Source organism: Syngnathus floridae, chromosome 6, assembly GCF_059516105.1.
Source record: "Syngnathus floridae isolate MCC-2025c chromosome 6, RoL_Sflo_1.0, whole genome shotgun sequence".
Lineage (NCBI taxonomy): Eukaryota > Metazoa > Chordata > Actinopteri > Syngnathiformes > Syngnathidae > Syngnathus > Syngnathus floridae.
Window position 1 is genome coordinate 12,188,824 of NC_142418.1, and position 20,730 is coordinate 12,209,553.

The following is a 20,730-nucleotide window of genomic DNA, read 5'->3' on the forward strand; positions in this document are numbered from 1 at the left end:
ATATCTGTCTGATCCACAAACAGAGTCTGGAGCACGACACATACTCCTCTGGAAATGGGTTAAAACGAATGACAGTATTCATGAGATGTACACAATTTACAATGAGAATGACGTTTTTCTCAGAATCCCCTTATTAGTACTGATGTATTGCTTTAATATAAAGCTTGCTCACAGAACTTGAGGTATTTGTTGTGTCAATTTGTGCCATCTTGGAAGTAATCACATCTACGGTTATTGTAATTATTATAAGTATTCAAGGTGCTCTCTTGTCAAGTAATTGAACAGTTTACATTATTTTGACAGTCGAACTCCTGTGAATTCAGAACTTGCAGTTCTATTGTCTTATATAACAATAAATAAAAGCATGTCTGAGGGATGTTTGAAATTGTGACTACTGATCACTGTTTTATTCAACTTAACGGCAAAAAAATCAAACGCAAGCATGTGTTTATTATCTAACGGAGTTTATTTACAGAACTAAAATGTATGCAGATGATCGTTTTCCATAACATTCTCAGAACGGGAAAAAGTTTCCTCCCGGATGATCAAAAATTTACATTTTAACTCGGCTTTGTAGCCACAAATGTCAAGTGTCAAATTCTACACTGACCTAAATTGGAGGAGACTGATCACACCACACCTTAACATCACATAAGACATTCCAATCCTGACTTATTATTAAATAAGGTGAAAGCGCAAATGGAACCCCTGCTTTGTGGATTAATAGCCATTGGGAAGAAGGTCATACACAACTGAGTCATGTAGTGTCAAGACTGAAAATGCACTAGAAGAAAAAAGCTGAGTGGAGTTTAGTATGACTGTACTAAGAAGAAAAAATACATTGAGGACTAGATATTTTAAAGTTAAACAAAACAAAAAAAAGCTCAAACTAAGTCAAGGTCCATAATGTCCATCCTAACAGCACTGACACGCACTTAACACAATTTCCAGCTAGAAGTGGTTAAAAAGTGACGGTGATGTATGCAATTTGTAAAAGGCTCAGTTTTGGCTTTCAGTCCTATTAGCTGTGAGTTTAAATAAGGAGAGCTGATTTGTGATTGGCCAGAACAAACACTTATCTCCACGTGGCCGTCATACAACACCACAGATGGTAAACATTAGTAGTTGTTAGTTGCTTTTAATCGACAGTGATAAAGGAACACAAAGTTAAAATAAACATAAAAAATTACTATACTGGCCACAGCGAGCCCTTCATTCCTCACCCTGTTCCACTGCTGTCTCCTCCTTATTACCCTCAAGACTCCTCTCCCCCAAGCAATGATGTGGGATGCAGGTTCCTCCCTCTTGAAAAGCTTAAAAAAAGCAGCAGTTGACAGACTATCGATGTACAAAGAAAGCCAAGGTGAGCTGACCTAAACCTCTGAGCAAACAGTAGTGAGTTATTCAGGACAAAGACGAGTCGTTTTACTAGAATGCATTCACTAATTGCCAGCACTTTTTCCCTTTTCATTATATTCATGTTTATTTATAGCATAAGTGTGCGTGTGTTCGTGTGTTTAAATTTGACCGTGTCCTTCAAATGCAAATAAAGGAGGTATTGGCAGAACATGAGGACTTGTGTTCACACTTGACTTCCGTGTGGGTCTTCACTTGACAGGCTGCTCGTCGCTTCATTTGTTTCCAGCATAAAGTCTGGTCCATGACTTGGCTGAAGAGGGGTTGAGAAGGAAAAAAAAAAAAGTCAACAAGAACATTTTCAAAAAGGACTATTAGTACTGCAACTGATGATAAATTAATTGATAGCATCAACGTTAAAAGAGAATGGAGAGTGAGTTGGTCATTACTGTAAGACCGCTAACAGGCTAGAGAAGAGATGCATGACTTCCATGTCCAGCAAAAACATTAATGGTATCATCACTCACAGCCTTTTCAGATCACGTTGATGCATTTGCCTACACGATATGTGTCAAAAAGTACAAAGTGTACTTTGTGAGGCTGCTATTACTCGTGTGAATCAGAGCCCTGACACTAAGATTAATTCACGTTTGTTACCTACAGATTGTTCGCGCCAGTATTTTAAAGGGAAAGTCAATGCGACAATAATATCTTATACCTTTTATGAATTATAATATAAACAGCAAAATCTCCCCCATTTTATCCATCTCAGGGGGCGGCCATTTTGCCACTTGCTGTCGACTGAGAATGACAGCTGAAAATCCCATCAGAGTTGTAATTTCATTCAAAGCCAGCAGCTCTTACCCGTCTCTATAGCTTCAGCTTCATTGGTCTTCCATTTCTCGGCAACGTCATTTGCTAAGGGATCATCAGGGTTTGGTGCACTGAGTAATGCCTGGATGGACAGGAGCACCGTGCGAATCTGCAGAGCTGGTGACCATTTATCTGAAATAATTAGTGAATAAAAAGAAAATGAGAACAGAGGAGGCCGACTGAAAAATGTATAATTTTCTATCACTTCTGGCAGGGAGGCTGTAATATACACACTCTTAAGTGTCAATATGGTCATAATTTTTTAACTTACCTTTCAGAATGTCTAAACATATTCTTCCCAGCTTGTCTACATTGGGATGATATATTTTAGTCATGAAGCGAACTTTAGGTGCTGCCATGGGATATTCCTCCGGTAAAAAGAGTTCAAGTTTGAATGTACCCCCCTCAAAAGGTGAGTCCTGTGGTCCAGATATGACCACGTGAAAGTAGCGAGCGTTGCTCTCATCCGGCTCTGCCTGGATACCTGGCACAGGCTCTGCAAACAAGCGCTGAGTTTCCTGGCAAAACAAAAACAAAGCAATGCAAACATTCCGTTTAGCTTTTGTGTACCTTTTGCTTTAAGCTCATGCTACAAATTACTTGAAAATAATAGTTTTTGAGTAGTTCCATAGGAGCCAATGTTGTCAAACTGTTCTCTTAGTGTAGCATGTATGCTCAGTCAGTAGGTGGCGATGAGGCGACAACCATGCGCACTTCCACTGATGTAAGACGAGACTGCGGCAGCCACTCTCATGACGACTCCGTGCAAATTGGCAAACTTTTTATGTCATGGTGTTGTGCAACATTCCAACTCTATTTTGCCATAACACTATCCCTTCACTGTTTTGTTTTCACTCTTGTGTAGCACGCTACTATCACGCATTGGTCATCCAAGAGTAAGTGGCACAACATGGAGCAAAGAATCAATTTGAATTACCGACCTAGTGAAGTTGGCAAAGAGTCCAACAATGTCTCTTAAATATGTATACCCCCCCCCCCCAATTCAAATTAATCGCCAGATTTGACTGCTTACAATATCATGGATTTATTTAAAAAAAAAAAAAAAAAGCTCTACCTTTCTGAGATATTATACAGCGAATACTTTGTGACATGGCGACACTCCTTTGTAAAACAAGGGCCCTTAAAAGTGACAAAAATGGTTGTGACCAATAAACATCCAAACTGTCAGTTATGCTTGCAGAAAAAATTTGCGGCCATAACATTTTTGAGTCCACGAGGTACCTCTGATAATAAAAATAATTAAATTGTAAAAAAGTAGCATAGACTTGAACTCAGAGATAGATGTTATTACCCCTCCCAAAAAAACAGATGGGGGAGTGTTTGCCTATGTGTGTACGAACAAAGCCTGTGCCCGTATGTCATGGTTTTTTAAAGGTGACACTAAGCCTCCACGCCACAGGGGACTATACTAACTTCCGCACCTATCAGCCACTGCAGCAACGTTACTTGGTTACTCCCTGAAGGTTTCAGTCAAACTATGCCACCAATTGCAATAGTATGCCGCAATCATCACATATCCTGAAAAAAAATCCAGCAAACTAATCAATACACTACTGTACGCTATATACAAATACGATATTGTACGTATTGGCCCGAATATAAGACGGTGTTTTTTGCAGTTACAGTTAGACTTCACTTTGATGTTGAATACAGTTATTGCAATTTTGTTGTTTTATCACAGTAGATTGGGTTATTTACATTTCAAAATCCAGAAGCCATTCATTTACAAATGTGATTGCACTTTAGTTTACATATTCAAATGTTCAGATATTAAGATGTGATACAGTTTTTGCATGATTTGAATGAGGCAAAATAACATACTTTTTCTCTCAAATATATTGGTATAATCATTTCTTTCAGATGTACTGTAATTATTTTCTGTATAGAAATTAAATCTGATGTTCAAAAAGTCTTTTTTCAAACTTGAGTCTTGAAAAAGAAGGGGTCGTCTTATAATCAGGGTTGTCTTATATTCAGGCCAATACGGTATTCTGCCCTGCTTTTTCCGTTTTTATCTAACATAGCCAGGAAGCTTCATGTTATGTCCATCGTGGGCCAGCTGAAATGAACCGAATCCACTAACTAGGAATGAGCGCAAGTGTTAACTAGTTAACGTACTTGTTTTTGACAGGCCTCTCCTGAATGCAGCTCGGAGTGAAATTCCTGAAATATTTTAGATAACCCACAGACAAAACCATGCAGTGAAAACACAGACAAGAGGGGCTCCCAGTACCAGTCCCACGTGCCAAAGGCTCAAGGCCTCCAACATTCCCGCCTTTTCCCACAAATGTCGGTCTGCGGCTGGCTTAGTCACTCACCTGGAGAGCTTACGTTTTTCTCTTCCTATTAGGCTTTCTTCTCTACATGGATACCCCCCATTCCACACATTGTGGGAAACATTCAATGAGAAAGATTATTTTCTGTCGGTTGAATTATATCGGTACCTCCAGAGTCAAAATAAAATCCATGTATAATTAATGTCGATTGAAATGTATTGAACAAAATAACTTAAAGCAAAATACATTGCAAAAACGTCCGATAAACATTAGGTACAAACGCATAACAAACCCATTTTACCCTACAAGAAGAATGAAATTATTTTGATTGATTTTGAATGTAAAAATATTTTCCTATAATGATGATGTGTGTACAGTGCCTAAACATGATCAGATTTTCCATGACAACTTTTGCTAATTTCTAGTAAATGCAGTGAGGGGTCCTTCATAACATTTTGCAATAATTAGATCATTTTATCAGAGAATTAATTTTCGCACTAGCATAAGATTATGTTATCTTGAGGCCAAAAACCTGGCCGCCATACTGTTTTTCCATTTAATTGTTTTACATTTATGGTCTGAGAATGTTACAATTGTATTGGGGTTGTACTGGTCAGTTCAAACAATCCTGCCAGTGTTAGTCATTTTTGTACAGTGAAATCTCTACCTACAAATGTCTATACTCGTAAATATTTCGAGAAAAATAATCCTCGAGGAGCCTCGAGATTTTTTTGCCTCCTCTTACGAACCAAATTCAACTTCCAAACCCGTGAGCGACTCGATCAGAGCATGTCTGATGACGTTGTGACTAATTAAGTTAGTAAGTAGAGATGACTTGCTGTGTTTGATTTGGCATCATTATATTTATGATGTAGACATGTTTTTACGATTCAAATGTTAATTGTAATTATGATATTTAGAGGTTATGATCAGCAGCCAATGAAGCGGTTTGTGCTGTGGCGCAAGAGTACTTCCTCATGCAGCACAATAAGGGATGCTGAGTCACATTTTTCGTTTCATTGTTTTGTAAGTATGGCCTAGTATGCATGTTAAATATTTACTGTAATGACTTTACTACTGCAGTTAGCACTTATCATTGATGGCAATCCAAGTTATACACTAATTCCGGTCAAGTCACAATTATAAACCACCTAGTGTGCGAGCCTAATGTAATTACTTTTATCACGATGTGTGTTTAACATCAAACCCTATGCAGTGTGAAATGCAAATAAACAGACTCAATGCGTGCAGTTAAGTCGACGTATTTCAAAGGGGCTGCCAAAGAATATGGTATTTGTAGTGAATGGAGAGGCAATATGAGTAGCGACATCTTTGGCTAACTTACTTAGCTCTCTTGGGTGTGCAAACCAAATGATCCAGACCTCCACCGATAACCAGCTTGTTATATGATTCAATTACATTTGGATTTATAAAAGGACTGAGTGGGATAGAGTCAATTAGCCTGGGTTTGATTCTTATGTAGAACACCCCAAGTCAGAAGTTTGGATACATACGACTATACATAAGATATTTTTGTGCGATTCATTTGAGTTTTTACCAGTTATAAACATCACGAAAGAATGCACAGCATTGTTTGTAATTCATAATATCAACCACTGCTGAAGAGTTTGAGTTCTGACTTATCAATTGTTTAAAGGTTCAATTTTGGTGAAACCCTTTTAAATCAGGTTTATGCTGATTCTAATGATCGATTCAAATAGGCCTTACAGAATACAACATTGAGCAGGGCGCCTACACTTAATTTATGATGTTTCGTTCCTAAATATATCGTTATTGCTCACTAGGGACAAGCATTCGCCCATTGCCTTACTGCAAGAATTAGATGGAAATTAACACGTAGAAATTGCACCAAAAGGCCCCAGGATCAAATAAATTACACGAAAGACATCCAACATCTAAACGCTTCGTTTATATTTGAGTGCAAAACCACTGTTTTGGGTAGGGACAAAATGTTAATGGCGTGGCGAGTTTTCGATTTTTAAACACTCAACGAGGGTAGACCTGTTTAGCATGGTTAGCTTCGTTAGCCTGCTTAGCCAGTGAGGTCGTCAATCCCTCCAGCATTCTATCAATGGATTTAAACGAAAACACACAGTTTGTTATGTTTCTTACTATTAGCAGCAGCAAACGCGATTAGACGTGGTGGTCACGTTTTCACCAAAACTTTTGACTGACCTTCTCACGGTAAGAAAACGGAAATCACTTCGGACAACTAACGGTATCGTGGTGAATGCTACCGTTAGCATCAAAAGCCTATATTCGATCTTTTGCGCGTGTGGGCCGAATATGTTGAGCAAAAACCACAAGAAATAAATCACAGGGGTTAATCTTTGAACGTGAATTTGTTACCTTTATAATCCTGCGAGGCAGTCCTGTCATCTTGTCTTAAATGCGAGCTTTAGCTCAGTGAGTGCCTTCTCTCGTTGACAGCACACGCACACACCTACGACTTCCGGGTTCTCTGCGTCATGACCACAGATGGGAGGAAGCACTTGCAGCAAGCCATCTGTTGCGCACACCAATAACAAAATCTGAAAGCGATACTTGAGTAAAAGTAAGATTACCTTAGCAGAAAATAACTTTGATAGTCATCAAAGGCACCTTGTAGAGTATTTCCAGAGTAAAAGTCTTTGAGTAAATGGTGAACACGTCCGGCATCCTTCTGTGTGCACAGTTTCAAGGTTATTATAATTGACTAAAACTAAAGTTAAAACAATTTAAACACACAGTTAACAAAATAAAGATTAAACAAATATCTTTTACTAAATGAACACTAACTGAACCTTCAAACTAACTAAAACTAACTACAGTAATCCCTCGTTTATCGCGGATAATTGGTTCCAAAAACCACCCGCGATAAGTGAAATCCGCGAAGTACGTTTCACCAACAGGAAGTACTGGGCAGGCTAACGAGTTAGCGGAAAGATGCTAATTCGCGATCGTGCTAACACGCCAAAACGGACTTCTGAAGGAATGTAAATGAACATTTGGAGCAATACTACATTGTCCTAAAGGTTAGACACATGTTTCCTCAATTTAGAAGTTTTATTTTGACTTTTAGATGTTTGTTTCATTTGGGGAAAAAATCCGCGATGTAGTGAAGCCGCGATAATCGAAACGCGAAGTAGCGAGGGATCACTGTATAATTAAAATGAAGATGTCCTTTGTTTTAATCTTTTTCAAATCATATCCTACAGGAACACACACGCACGCACACACACACACACACACACACACACACTCATATATAGCCCAATTTCTGACTCGAGGTAGGCGATATTTTATGAGCTGTTACTGACTGTATTAAGCCTGCATGTCTGTATGAATCACTGCCAGCCGTCCCAGTTATTACAATCTGAAATGACAGTGATAAAAGATTGATTGCCTGATACTTTGATTTCCTTATAATGTAGATGTCAATATGTCATTTATTTAGAGAAATGAAGACAAAATGAATATAAATAAATGTAATCTTATTAATGAGGGTGCGTAATAATGTAAAAGCACAGTTTAAAGAAACCAAAGCAAGAAAATAAAATTTCGAGTGAAATGTGTGCCTTGGCTAGTCTTTCTATGGGTCCGCACTATCACAGTTCGTTTTCTTTTAGACAAAACAAAGGTTGAATTACACGTTCAGCCAAATAAGGGCACGTAAGATAGTCCTTGAATTTGACCTTTTTTATGCTCTGCAGGCTAAACATTGGAGGATGGTGTGAAGCTCCTCCTCTTCATAAATGCATGGAGACAAAAGGATCAGCCGTTTGAACTTCAGGCCCGTTATGAGAACTTATTGGGACATTTGAAGTTGAGCAACGATCACTTCTTTGGAAGTCCGTCTTTTTTGTTCCCTTTAGGAAGATGGTAGGAATTCATACTCTACATTGCTCAACAGGTGAGTGTTATATTTTTATCAAGAATTTTGCCATGGACCATAATAACCTGACATGGCAGATGGATTGCTTTAACAGAGATGTACAAAATTCTATCTCGTAAAAAATAGTTAGAATGTTGAGCTGTATTTTTTGGTAGGATGACAATGATACATGTTTAATTATTGTGGCGTAATTAGATGACAATTCAATCCATTATTGACTTTGTTGTGTCTAGCATTAAGAAAATTTTACTTTGTTGAACATTTTGCATGGTATTTGTTCTTTTTTTTTCTTTTTTTTTCTTTTTATAGACATAAAGATTATTTGACTCCTAGTATTTTTTTAACCCGCTCATCGAGTTCAAGTTTAAATTACTACTTGTGTGAGGTGATGTCATAGGGTCAAAATATTTCTGCTTTTGCTATGTAATAAGTATAATTTTACTTATTTTTAGATACATTTTAATCTTCTGTCAAAATCTGATTTAATTTTCTCAAATATTGTGACTTGAAACTAGTTGGGAATTTGTGTCTTTGATAGGAAACACATGAAACAATAAAATAATATAAACAGTACAATGAACATTTCATGTAAAAAAAAAAAAAGTTTCATTTGTTATACTTGGCGAATAGCAGTCATTCCATTCCAACCCACCTCACCAAACTCTTCTAAAGATGTCTATTGTTCACCTCACACAGGAGCAGATGATGCAGAACTTAATTGAGTCCTATGTGTTCACAGAGAGCACAGACAGTAGCAGCCACAGTATAAAGGGGCGACTGCTCACACCAATTTAGTTCGCCATGTTGCTTCTTATGATTGACATTAACTTGCGCTGCCGATACTCAATCTGACACACTCAATCACAGTGGGATGATTCTTTGCCCTGCGCTTTGTCTTTCCCTCTACAGGTGAATGGGCCCCCCGATTTTATCTTGCAGCTTTACTGATAGTGAGCACCTGTGGCCCAAGCTCCCCCCAGCGTGCCCCTCCAGTGACAACAGGTCCCCGCTCAGCTTTCTCTGCTACGCGTACCAGCAGCATACTGGGGGGCAAGCAGAGTGTGGTGACCTTTAACAAGCTCTTGGTCAACATCGGAAGGGACTTCAATCCAGACACTGGTTACTTTCGTTGCCGCCTCCCAGGAGTGTACTACTTCTCCTTCTCGATGGGGAAATTCCCAAACAAAATGCTCTCCGTCATTCTAGTGAAAAACGGACGGGAGGTGCAGGCCATGGCTTATGATGACTACCGCAAGAAGGGCAGAAAAGTTCAAAGTCAAAGCATAATGATCGCATTGAAGGAAATGGACACAGTGTGGTTAATGTTGCAGCAGAATTCTCAGTATGCTTTGTACAGCAATGCCGGCCCTTACGTCAGCTTCTCTGGTTACCTCGTCTATCCCGACACCTCTCCAAGCAGCTACATCAGCAACCACCTGATGCCTCACCCAGACTGTCCCCCTCAGGTCAGACATCAGCCATTTGAGCAGCCCAGATCAGCCTTCTCTGTGGCACGGACATCCACGTTTATAGGCCAGCGTCGCAAGCAGCAGCACAAGTCACCTTTGACCTTTGACGTAGAATTCGTCAACATCGGGGGCCATTTCAATAAATCCTCGGGCAGGTTCACCTGCCGCTTCCCCGGGGCTTACTATTTTGCATTCACGGTGGGTAAACACCCTCGGAAGGCTCTTTCTGTGAAGCTGATGACTGGGGAGGGCGTGGTACAGGCCATGGTGTTTGACGACGATACGTCCAAGAGACGGGAGATGCAGAGTCAGAGTTTGATGCTTTTCCTTCACAAGGGCGACACTGTGTGGCTGTACAGTCAGCAGGATAATCGCTACGCTGTATACAGCAACCAGGGGAGGTACACCACCTTCTCAGGCTTCTTGGTGTATCCCGAGGCCAACTCACTCACATACACACATAAATAAGCACAGAGCTGTAAATGCCACCGTTGCTTTTTTACTTTTATTAGCAAATAGTCAAGTTGTCAAACAAAATGAGTTTTGCTATTTTATTTTATTTGCAATATTTCAGAACTAACCAAAGGTAATTGCATTGTGTAAGCTATAAGCAAATATCTCCACGAGGTGACGCTGTGACACAGTTATCAATGTTCTTTAAAAAATGCTACGTACATGGAGCTATAAAATAAAACGGTGTGTAAGGGCATGACGCCAATCATGTACATTTTGTATAGTTATCTTGTGAGTTGGTTGAACATGTGAAATTACTGTAATATCATTTCAATAGTGATATTTTTAATTATGTGTATTCAATGTATGAATAAACACATTAGAAATCCACAAGTTATTTTATTTTATTTCTTGACCGTACAGTATGGTACAGTATATGGAGCTGGACTGATCAGCTGTAAGAAATTAGATTTTAACCTATTATGTCATTTCTACATACAGTACGATGGTTAAGTTATTACAAGAAATACATTTAGAGATATTGTGCAGCAGCTAACCTACCGCTGAATAAAAGTAGTAGGTAGTTCACCATATAACCACATCAGAAATTAAAATACCATCGAATTTTAATAAATAGAAAGAGAATGTCAAAATATGTGGTCAGCATATATTCTCCTTGTGCTTGCGTTTGTTACATCAGGGTACCCAGATTTTTTTTCCAACATTCCAAAAGCATGCACGTTAGCTTAAATGAAGATTCTAAACTGTCCATAGATGTGAATATGCATCTGAGTGTGGTTTGTCAATAAGTGCCCTGTGATTGGCTGGCAGCCAGTCCACGGTGTACCCCACCTCTTGTCGGTAAACTGGGTTCATCTCGGCCTAATTGAGGAACTATAGAAATGGATGGTTAAAAAAATAGATCAGAAGACATAATAATATATAACGGTATTTGTTGAGAGTAATCAGGTACTATCAAGCAAAACAGTTGCACAGGAGTTTATTTAAAGCTTGTGTACCAGTTGATATGCACCATTGTGGACCTTGACTTTTAAGTTGAAAATGTTCATGTTATATCACGTGATGTTTATTCACTGCACATCCCAGATCTCACAGAGTAGAGGTGTGAATTTATGATCGTTCATTCTCCACGACATAAGCATTTCTGCATGATAGTGGTTGAGTGTTCTCAGCTCGGTCAACCGGCCCAGCAGCCGTGCAAAGTACTGAGGATCCTGCGGATGCTGCAAAATGCAAAGCTTCCTCAGTACGTCCAGCATAGGTTCCTGCAGGTTCTCGACAGCCTGTTGATCCTTTACGTAAGGCCGATCTAGAGTAGGATTCATTGCACAGTGAAATACTTGAATGTTTACATTTGTGACACAAGAAGGCTGCGTGTGTAGCAGCTAGCAGCCACTCACCTGGTGTCAGGATGGTTATGGCTGTGAGGAGGGCTTGCTCCTCCTGCACCATGTGGAGTTCACCAATACTTTTGTAAAAGTTAAACATTGGTGTGATGAACTCCTCTGAAATGCCTGAAAGACAACACCCCAAAGAAAGCAGCTTTACAAATAAATAAATAAATAAATAAATAAATAAATAAATAAATAAATAAATAAATAAATAAATAAATAAATAAATAAATGCAAAAAAATGAATGATGGATGGATGGATTGATTGTTCCTGTTTCTATATTATTGTCTTGCTCAAACAGTTGTTAAAAGTTACCTGTAAATGAAGCTTTATTTAAATTTTGTGCTCGTTTTAGTCTCTCACATAAACAGCTGTATAAAATGGAATGTCTGTCCGCTCGGACACATCAGCGAGCATTCAGAAATGCCAGCAGGGCCCAAAAGAGAAATTTGAACAAAAGCACTCAAGATGTTTGGATAAGGAACAATAGTCTCCTCCGACCGTTTTGCTTCTTTGGTCTTCTTCCCTGGCCTTTATGTGTGAATGTCTGCTGACCACCAATCACAGCTCATCATCAGCTATCATTCTGTCAACTGTCCATCTTGACACATCGACTAAATAACAAGCTTTGTGCAAAAGCAGGTGGACATCCTTGACTGGTTGCTAACCAATCACTGGGCACATATAGAAAAACAACTATACACACCCACATTCACACCTGCGAGCGTTTTAAAGTCTTCAATTAGCATAATTATGCATGTTTTTCAAATCTGCGAAAAAGCCAGAATAACCCTCATGAGCACAGAGAGAATATGCAAATATGCAAACGCCGCACAGGAATCAGACGGAGCGTGCTCATTCAACTCTTTGTTCAGGGACACAATGCTGTCCGGTGTCAGTTTGCCATTCAAACGGCCAAGTGGACACTCTAATTTCTTTCATTTGACTTTAGAGGAATATTCACTGATCACTTGGAGCTAAGTGACCTCACATGTAATGAGTGGTCACGCCTTTACATTGAATTCTAAAGCAATACAGTACATACACTGACAAAGGGTATTCAAAACTACTGACAAAGGGTATTGCCAACGACTATGTGCAAGCACGTTTTTTTTTTTTTTTGGGTAACTTTGTATTTCAGTGTGAATGGAATTTTAACATACTTTCGTCTATACATTAAGCAGGGGTGTCAAACTCATTTTTTTCGCGGGCCGCATTGTAGTCGTAGCTTCTTTCGGAGGGCCATTATGACTGTCAACCCAAATAAATGTTTGAGCACCTCATATTATATACAGTAAAAGCTACAAAACAAACTGACAAATAACTCGTTTTCAAATCAGACGAGTAAAAGCTGGTCAAATATTAAAAAAAAAAACATATAGTTAAAAGTGAAGACAATTTGTAATTCTAGTAATGACCCACAAATTTGATGCACAATTTGTCTTCGTGGGCCACATAAAATGATGTGGCGGGCCGTATCTGGCCCCCGGGCCTTGAGTTTGACACCTGTGACATAAAGCATGGGAATGATTTAAATAGGTTACTTCCCTATAAATCTTTCCTACAATATTCACTCTTACTTGCCAGCAATGCCCCCACCCCACACTAACAAACACAGGCGTGGGCGTATGCGTAGAACTAAACGGAACATAACCCAGAAGGGGAATGTGTCCCACTGTAACCAAAACCGGCTGAGAGATCAACAAGTCACCAAGATGTACGTCTCAGCTGATGAATTATACACATGGAGCATCTGACTCCAACGGCCACAAATAACAAGATGCATTAATCGCTTGTTGAAGGATAGTATTTGTAAAAGTCTTTTTTTGTTGAGGGGTCAATTTAGTATTTTATAAATTCCTGAAAGAAATTCATTAAAATAAAAAAAGTATTCAGACTATGACACTACTTGTGTGGGAGGGACTGACCACTTTTACGTATCCTTTCCTCCAAGACTTCAGTGTGTCCACTGGGCATCTTTCGGCTAAACACCTGAGCAGAGCGCAGAAACATGGCTTCTACTGCTGAACCTTTAAGTAGAGCAATCTGATCTTCATGATCCAGGGACACAAAGCCTGTGAGAAACGTCATGGAGAAAAAGAACACAATTCATCTTTCTCTTTTGGTTTTTCTTGTAAAACAGAAATCTTTGTAGGTTTTGTGAAGGAGTGAATAAAACCTGGGATATTTTTTGTAAACTCCACCAGAACTTGGACTTGACTTGTTGCCATTTCTGTCAAGAGGAGAAAATTTTCTTCAGCACTGTACTCCTCTTGTAGCTAGTATGAGAAAACAACAATCATTTGAGAATGAAAGTGAAAATAAAAAGTAAAAAAGGATTTATACAGTAGTGAGTACTTGGGCTGATAGCAAAAAAAACAAACATTTTTGTACTCTATGAATAAAAAGAGAGAGCAAATGAAGGCACAATACCAGCTTTTTGGTGACTTCTTGGGGAATTTGATGTCTGTTGTAGGCGTCTAAAATGGCCTTTATGAGTACCTGCTGCTCTTCAGTAATTTTTTCCTGGAAAACGACAGGGCGAGTAAAACTATGCATTCGTATACTACAATTTTGAATGGTGTTAGAATTTTTTTTTTTTTTTGCTAAGCTACAAAAACCGACGTGCAAATTAAGGGAGCCCTATCAGGCTAAATTTTTGGAACTTTTAGCCATGTTAAAAGTCTAATTCCTCATCCAAAACAGCTCCCAGTGGTGTTTTCCTGCATTCACCCATTTTGGATCATTCCTGCTCATTCATCCTCTCTAAGCACCAGCCCCGCCCGATTCAAGAAAACACCCAGGTCTGTGACATAACAAAATGAAGAACCACCCTTAAGACCGCCCCTGCAGAGTTAACAAATGCCCGGTTCCTCATAGCAGCTGTTCCGATTTTGGTGCATTAAAAAAACTACCAAATGTTTCCACCTACATCCTGCAGTGTACTGAAGTTCTAGTCATGGCTGTTTGGTGCATTAAATTCGTTTTTTTCTTTGAGGTGTCCCACTTTGTGAATGGTCATTGAATGCACCTTGAGTCTACCAACCTGTAGTGAACAAAGGTGTCTTACTTCCAGCCAACAAAAGAAATCAAATTTCATGAAAAAATAAATCGCCATTGGGCTATAGGTAATAAACAGAATAATCATCTACGTGTATGCCTATAATAAACCGTGGAAATCTTAAAATAGTATGATACAGCTCCTTTAATAAATCATTGGTGTTTATATCCTTCATTATTACAACATATATTTAATAAAACTACCAAAAAGGGATAATATTGTTTTGTGCAAACAATAGTACCTTTGACAGTTTGCTGGTTGATGTGACTTGTTTGTTGTCTGCCCCCTCAGTCTCATCTCCAGTCATCTGTCCCGGGGAGGCTTTGGTGTTCTTCCGCAGCCTTTTCGATTTGCACTGGATCTCAGTAAGCAGGCCTGACAGAAAATGAAATTTTAATTTTTCACTTCAAGGTCAAAAATCATTTTGGTGTTAAGAGTATGACGTCTATTTTAGAGGAGGCTTTTATTTCGAAACTTGTATAGAAACAGACCTCAACTCACTGCTGTCGAATCACTGGTTGATGGAAAAGTTTAACAGGGGATTTTAAGTGATTTTTAAACTTTATTCTTATAATATTCCATCACTCATTCTGGAATATTCTCGACAAAAAGAATACATAATACTTTGTGACAAAGTTTTCAGGGGCCCTAAAGGTACAGCTTGTGAACCCACAGATGACCCCAGTTTGAGAACTACGAGCCCAATTTAAGTCCTGCCTACCTAATTCTTTCACCATTGGTTGGTACAAAAAACAGTGAGTGCTCACATTCTGCCAACATGCCCATCTCCTTGCATTTCCTGAGTCGACATTCCTGGCATTTCCTGCGCATATACATGTCCATCTCACAGTTTCCTCCACTTTTGCACTTGTAGACCGCATTCTTTGTAATGCTCCGTCTGAAGAAACCTTAATATGGTGGGAAAAAGACAGAGTTAAGTAACGAAGGCATGCATTTCATTCTTCGGAAACAGTTTAAGATACAGCCTAATTGGTTGAAAGTGTAAAGTGAAACCACAGTAGAGGTCTTTATTTAACAGCAAAGAAAAATGTGTGAACCTCACTGTCATTATAGCAACGCTTCGAAATCATGAAAAATCAAGCTGTTGTGTCTGCTCTCAAACACTGAAGACTTGTTTGTTGCAAGTGTTGAAACCACTCCCCGCTCAACTGACAACTGTCAATCAAAAGCAACTACTACGTACTTGTCTACAAAAAATGGACTTCATCTAGGCTTGGTGTCAGCAATCTTTTTGAAGCTGAGAGTTACTTCTGGGTACAGACTCATTCAAAGTGACATACCAGTTTGACACAGTTTCGAAACTACCAATTTGCTCAAATTACTTTTACTAACATGATTATTTTCTTTTCTTTATTAATTTAACATTCTTCATTATTTCTCAGAATAAGTAGCAAAAAATAAATATGCAATATGCAACACTATATACGTATGTTGTTACAATATGCAACACTTGCCCCCCTGCTGAGAATATTATTATTACACACACACAAACACACACACACACACAAGCGCACTCAGGCTTGCACAGTACATACGCACGCACACACAAAGGATGAATTTGAAACAGTTACAGGACATTCTGACAGAAGATTCAGCACAATGGCAGGCAATAATGCAACATAGCTCATGTTTCTCCTGTATTGTACTGCAGAAAGTCGAGAGGAAACCTAGCACCACGGAGAGCGGAGGAGGGAGACCTGAACCTTTTCTTAGTCCAATGATGCTACCGCACTCCTAACATTGTTTAATATCACCGAGTGGAATTACCTGTACACTCATCCATACCTCTTGGGTTGAATGGAGACCCAAACCCTTAGCATCTACCACAAAAATAAGTCAATTAACCCCTACGAGCAGTTTTGCTCCCAAACAGGTGAATGTCTGGACAGTCCACACCTGACAACAACTCTATTCACCCACCAGAGGCATCAATAGCGAAAGAAATAGCCTTGATAAACTTGATAATAAATGGTGTGTATTTTATCATTTTTTTGGAAGGGGGACGTCATGTCATGTACTGTACTCTCACCTTTGCAGCCCTCACAGGTGAGCGCATTATAGTGGTAGCCAGACGCCTTGTCTCCACAGACAACACATAGCTCCTCCCCTTTGATGCGTCCAGCCTGTGACATGTGCCGGGCCCTCTTGCACACAACAGGCATTCCAGCAGAGACCTCCTCCCTATCACCGTCATACCTGGCCTCCAAAGTTCCTTTCCTTAGTTCATACAGGCCAGTGTGGGAGTACCATTCCTCTCCGGTGTACTGGGGGTAGTAGTTCTGACAACAGTAATACGGTGAGGGCACGCTTGGCTCCATGCTGGTGTACTGCATGCCCGGGTAGCTGCTGAACGGTAACATGTCAGGGTCTTGTAGCAGAGGACTGCTCTGATCTGCCAGAATATCTAGAAGAACAAGAACAGCATGAGAAAACAACTCAGGGTCACTGTATAGATCAGGGGTGTCAAACTCATTTTTTTTCATGGGCCGCATTGTAGTCATAGCTTCTTTCGGAGGGCCATTATGACTGTCAACCCAAATAAATGCATAATATAATTTCTTCTAAAAGAAGCTTGTTGATTATTTTTGTATGACAGATTACAGATTAGTCCATTTTTAGTGCAGTTAGAATAAATTGTTCCTCAATTTTGATAGAGCCTTAAATTATTTCATTCCACTTATTAAAAATGGTGGATTTACACGTCTGTTTTAATGAAGCTGACTGGCTAATTGTACATTGGTTTTCTAAAAAATGCCGAATCTTGGTGGTTTATAATCGCGTACCATTGAGCTATGCAAAACTCAGACTGTTTCATTTCATGTAAATCAGTGAAAGCGACTGACAAAAATATTGTCTCTTCCTATTTTGACATCTGAGCCACCATTACCGTGTTTCCACAAGCTCCATGGACAACATAGTATTTCAAAGTTGATAACAATCGATTTGAACTTGTGATTTCTCTGTAGTGGAATCTAATCTAATTCTTTCAAGCTCTTTCCCAGAGAACCAGCTAAGCAGTACTATGCAAGATCCACACCACATACTGTAAGGCCATAAATCATTAACAACAAACTCTCACAGAGCACACCATGTCTCTGGAGTGACATGTAACACATTTCCAAACACGCTGCTCTGTGGAAACTGAAGATGTGACGATATTAAAAATGCCAAAAAAGAACGATTAACACATATCAGGTGAACTATTATCACATACTACATAAAAAAGCATAGCATTTTGTCAAACATACAATACAGCACTAACCTCTTGAAGATTTGGTTCTGACGAGCGCCATATCGGAGATTCCGAACACACGGACCATTCAAAGTATAGTACATACTGTTACAGCGACACACTGCTTGTTTCTTTGTAAGTTTACGTCTTCTTTCAGAACAGAAGCAAGAGGCTTCAAAGAACTTGGCGTGTTCACGAGACATCCCAAGAGGCGCAAAGGTTGCCAGAGCTACTCATTAACTAAGCAACCCCTTTCTTCTTTACAGGTAGCATGACAGTATGCGAAGTCACCTGAACATTAGGGCAATGGAAATGGCTACTGGTTATGAGTAATGAACGAGGAGCCAGGGTTGATAGTGAGCTGCTTTTTGGAATGGATGTTGTTGCACCAATTGATTCCAACAGATCAGTAGTTGGATTAAAAATAGATGATATGAAAAGGCTTTGGTGGTTCACATACTGCTGGTGCATCCAGCCTTATTGAATTTGTGATTAACAATTCTAGTCACTGATGCATTCTGAAGTCTAAATCTCACTGAGCACGAAGCTTAGTATTTTCGTCAGGGTTCATTCAAGGATGCAAAGACCTTTGCCAGACATTTGCCAACAGTTTTAATAGTCTTCAAGAGTCTTTCTTGTCGCAAAGACATTTTAGACATTCTTTGCAACAATAAAAACTGTTTGCAACCTTTTAGGAACCCCACTGAAATTCTTACATTCTCTAAGTGTGCAAACCCTCGCGGCCCAGCAAGGTACGGACTTTAGCCATTTAGTGAACGGCCAAATAATCAAACACACAAGCAGAAAATGGAAACAATCTCAGGGAAAATGGAGCAGACACTAACACGGAACTATGGCCAACATGACTACAACTCTGGATGTCACGCATTAGGTCACGCCCCTTGCAGACACACAGCACAGCGTACTGGCAAATCAGTTGCCTATGGATTAGCAAATATGTGTCTCATGCCAAGCAGACTTACCAAATAAATGGGAGTTCTCTGAGATGGGAAATTCATCTGTGGGTGGGATTTGTAGTGGTCCCACCACATCAATGTCGGGGCCCACCCACTCATTCATGAAGGAAGCTTGTTAGGCGAAACTGAGCCACGCGGACGTTTTCTGTGTCCGTTTCCCACTGTAACAAGAGCGGCCCGATGAAGATCTCCTCAACACTCATCTGGGTCTGCCTGTAGCAGCCAGTGACACATTCATTGAAAAGTAATTAAGTAGGAGCTTGTGAGTGTGGACATCAACAAACCTGTCGAGTGTTCTCTCCCACACAGGGTTGAGCTGTCTGCAGGGAGGTGGCAGATGAAGGTCATGAAAGAAACAAGTGTTACTCCACTGCCTGTACAATGTTGGAGGTATCACTTACTAAATAAATGGGTTTGTTAATACCAGCAGTGGTTAGTAGGTCTGCCTCACAGTTCTGATGGTCTTGGTTTGAACATCGGCTTCCTTGTGTGGTAACTGGTACATTAGGGCACGTTCTCCCCTTGCTTGTTTTCATATCGATGAGAATAAAAGGCCAAAAAAGCAGCGAGGTCAAGGCATTATATTTGCACATATTGAGACTCCAATCAGAATGCTCCTGACACCACATGGGAGATTATTTATGGAACCCAGGAGTTTCTATGACATGCTGTGATTTATTTGTCACAACTGTAGTTCTCAGTGTATTGTTCTCCTCTTAGGAAATGAAAACGTTTAGTCTTTCTTATCATCCTTAACTCAACTGCATGATAGAGGTACTCAAACGTAATGAATAAAATACGAGCCCACCTTGATAGGGGTAGACAATGACTTCCTCTTAATGGTTCTGAAATATCGCACAATTCTACGGGATGATCCAAGCCAAAATTTCGCACAAAAAATCAATTATGTCGTAACTCGATCACAGCTCTAGGCGTCCAGTCGGATTACTCGGATGTCATCCTCACACTGGTACAGTATGATGAATAAATTATCCAAATGTGTTTTGATTGAGCCATTGGTTTATTTTTTGGTTTTGCATTCATATGCACGAAGAAAACTGCACTGTTTTTTATGCAACAAATTAGTCATTATTGAGACAGTGGTTTGCTTTGCATCATAGAGTAGGACTTTTAACTCTTAATCTAGCCAACATTAGTTTTATTATGTTCATTTTAACAAATCATGCCATAACATAATGTCAACATACATCAGCACAGCAAAGCACAGCAAGTTTGAAAGTTCATTCCTTTACGGCATTCAAATGAGTTTGACTTTATGTGCCATCAGTAACAATACTTGATTAACTAAAATAATTTCCCAAGGGATCCGACTGCAACCCACTGCCCACACAGCAGCTCGACACCTCATCCGCCACCAAGCACACACTTTTGGACACACGTGGGCTCACCATCATGAAACACGCGCGATTGGTCCTTACCTTCTCCTCGCTGAATAAGTCCCACTATTTGAATCTCTTTGTTCCCTGCGTTTTCAGATGTCCACACTGTTAATTAAACAGCACCCATTAATATTTTCTAATGCACCATGCTTGTGTCTGAGCTTCAGTTAAAGCATGTGCAACCAGCTAAGGTCAGGGAGAAAAGGATGGTGGTTATTAATTAAACTGTCCATCCCTGTCCTCATCCCCCCCAACCCCAAACCCGCTGAAACACACTTGCCAA

The 20,730-nt window shown here is 39.6% G+C and overlaps 3 protein-coding genes across 7 annotated transcripts; 1 reads left to right on the plus strand and 2 right to left on the minus strand.

Moving 5' to 3' along the window:
* Positions 1–447: 447 nt before the first annotated feature.
* On the minus strand, positions 448–7,062 carry ube2na (ubiquitin-conjugating enzyme E2Na). Its single transcript, XM_088378573.1, has 4 exons — positions 6,897–7,062; positions 2,501–2,747; positions 2,221–2,361; positions 448–1,669 (listed from the first exon to the last, which is right to left on the minus strand). Exons 1-4 carry the CDS (start codon positions 6,924–6,926, stop codon positions 1,632–1,634), a joined length of 456 nt encoding a protein of 151 aa, XP_088234699.1. The 5' UTR covers positions 6,927–7,062; the 3' UTR covers positions 448–1,631.
* c1qtnf13 (C1q and TNF related 13) lies at positions 6,607–10,736 on the plus strand. 3 transcript variants are annotated; one of them, XM_088378572.1, is made up of 3 exons: positions 6,607–6,731; positions 8,240–8,439; positions 9,331–10,736. In XM_088378572.1, exons 2-3 carry the CDS (start codon positions 8,406–8,408, stop codon positions 10,356–10,358), a joined length of 1,062 nt encoding a protein of 353 aa, XP_088234698.1. In that variant the 5' UTR covers positions 6,607–6,731; positions 8,240–8,405; the 3' UTR covers positions 10,359–10,736. The 3 variants fall into 3 exon arrangements, with proteins under 3 accessions (XP_088234698.1, XP_088234696.1, XP_088234697.1); XM_088378570.1 differs by lacking the exon at positions 6,607–6,731 and adding an exon at positions 6,966–7,101; XM_088378571.1 differs by lacking the exon at positions 6,607–6,731 and adding an exon at positions 7,444–7,561.
* On the minus strand, positions 10,730–20,674 carry nr1h4 (nuclear receptor subfamily 1, group H, member 4). Of its 3 annotated transcripts, none has more exons than XM_088378567.1 (12): positions 20,487–20,674; positions 19,472–19,572; positions 19,332–19,367; positions 19,054–19,208; positions 16,868–17,242; positions 15,585–15,725; positions 15,059–15,192; positions 14,190–14,282; positions 13,936–14,035; positions 13,685–13,831; positions 11,765–11,878; positions 10,730–11,673 (listed from the first exon to the last, which is right to left on the minus strand). In XM_088378567.1, the coding sequence occupies exons 4-12, from the start codon at positions 19,148–19,150 to the stop codon at positions 11,435–11,437; spliced, it is 1,440 nt and encodes a 479-aa protein (XP_088234693.1). In that variant the 5' UTR covers positions 19,151–19,208; positions 19,332–19,367; positions 19,472–19,572; positions 20,487–20,674; the 3' UTR covers positions 10,730–11,434. The 3 variants fall into 3 exon arrangements, with proteins under 3 accessions (XP_088234693.1, XP_088234694.1, XP_088234695.1); XM_088378568.1 differs by having other exon boundaries at positions 19,054–19,260; XM_088378569.1 differs by lacking the exon at positions 19,472–19,572.
* Positions 20,675–20,730: the final 56 nt, after the last annotated feature.

Excerpts from the sequence above, each read along its gene's own strand:
- c1qtnf13 (XM_088378572.1), top strand. The coding sequence starts at position 8,406 with ATGGTAGGAATTCATACTCTACATTGCTCAACAG. Across the intron at positions 8,440-9,330 it reads TACTCTACATTGCTCAACAG|GTGAATGGGCCCCCCGATTT; the intron begins GTGAGTGTTATA and ends TTCCCTCTACAG.
- nr1h4 (XM_088378569.1), bottom strand. The coding sequence starts at position 19,150 with ATGAATGAGTGGGTGGGCCCCGACATTGATGTGGTGGGACCACTACAA. Across the intron at positions 11,879-13,684 it reads GGAAAGGATACGTAAAAGTG|GCATTTCAGAGGAGTTCATC; the intron begins GTCAGTCCCTCC and ends GTTGTCTTTCAG. Across the intron at positions 11,674-11,764 it reads CATAACCATCCTGACACCAG|ATCGGCCTTACGTAAAGGAT; the intron begins GTGAGTGGCTGC and ends ATCCTACTCTAG.
- ube2na (XM_088378573.1), bottom strand. The coding sequence starts at position 6,926 with ATGACAGGACTGCCTCGCAGGATTATAAAG. Across the intron at positions 2,362-2,500 it reads ATGTTTAGACATTCTGAAAG|ATAAATGGTCACCAGCTCTG; the intron begins GTAAGTTAAAAA and ends TAATTATTTCAG. Across the intron at positions 1,670-2,220 it reads AGCTGAAGCTATAGAGACGG|CCAAGTCATGGACCAGACTT; the intron begins GTAAGAGCTGCT and ends ACCCCTCTTCAG.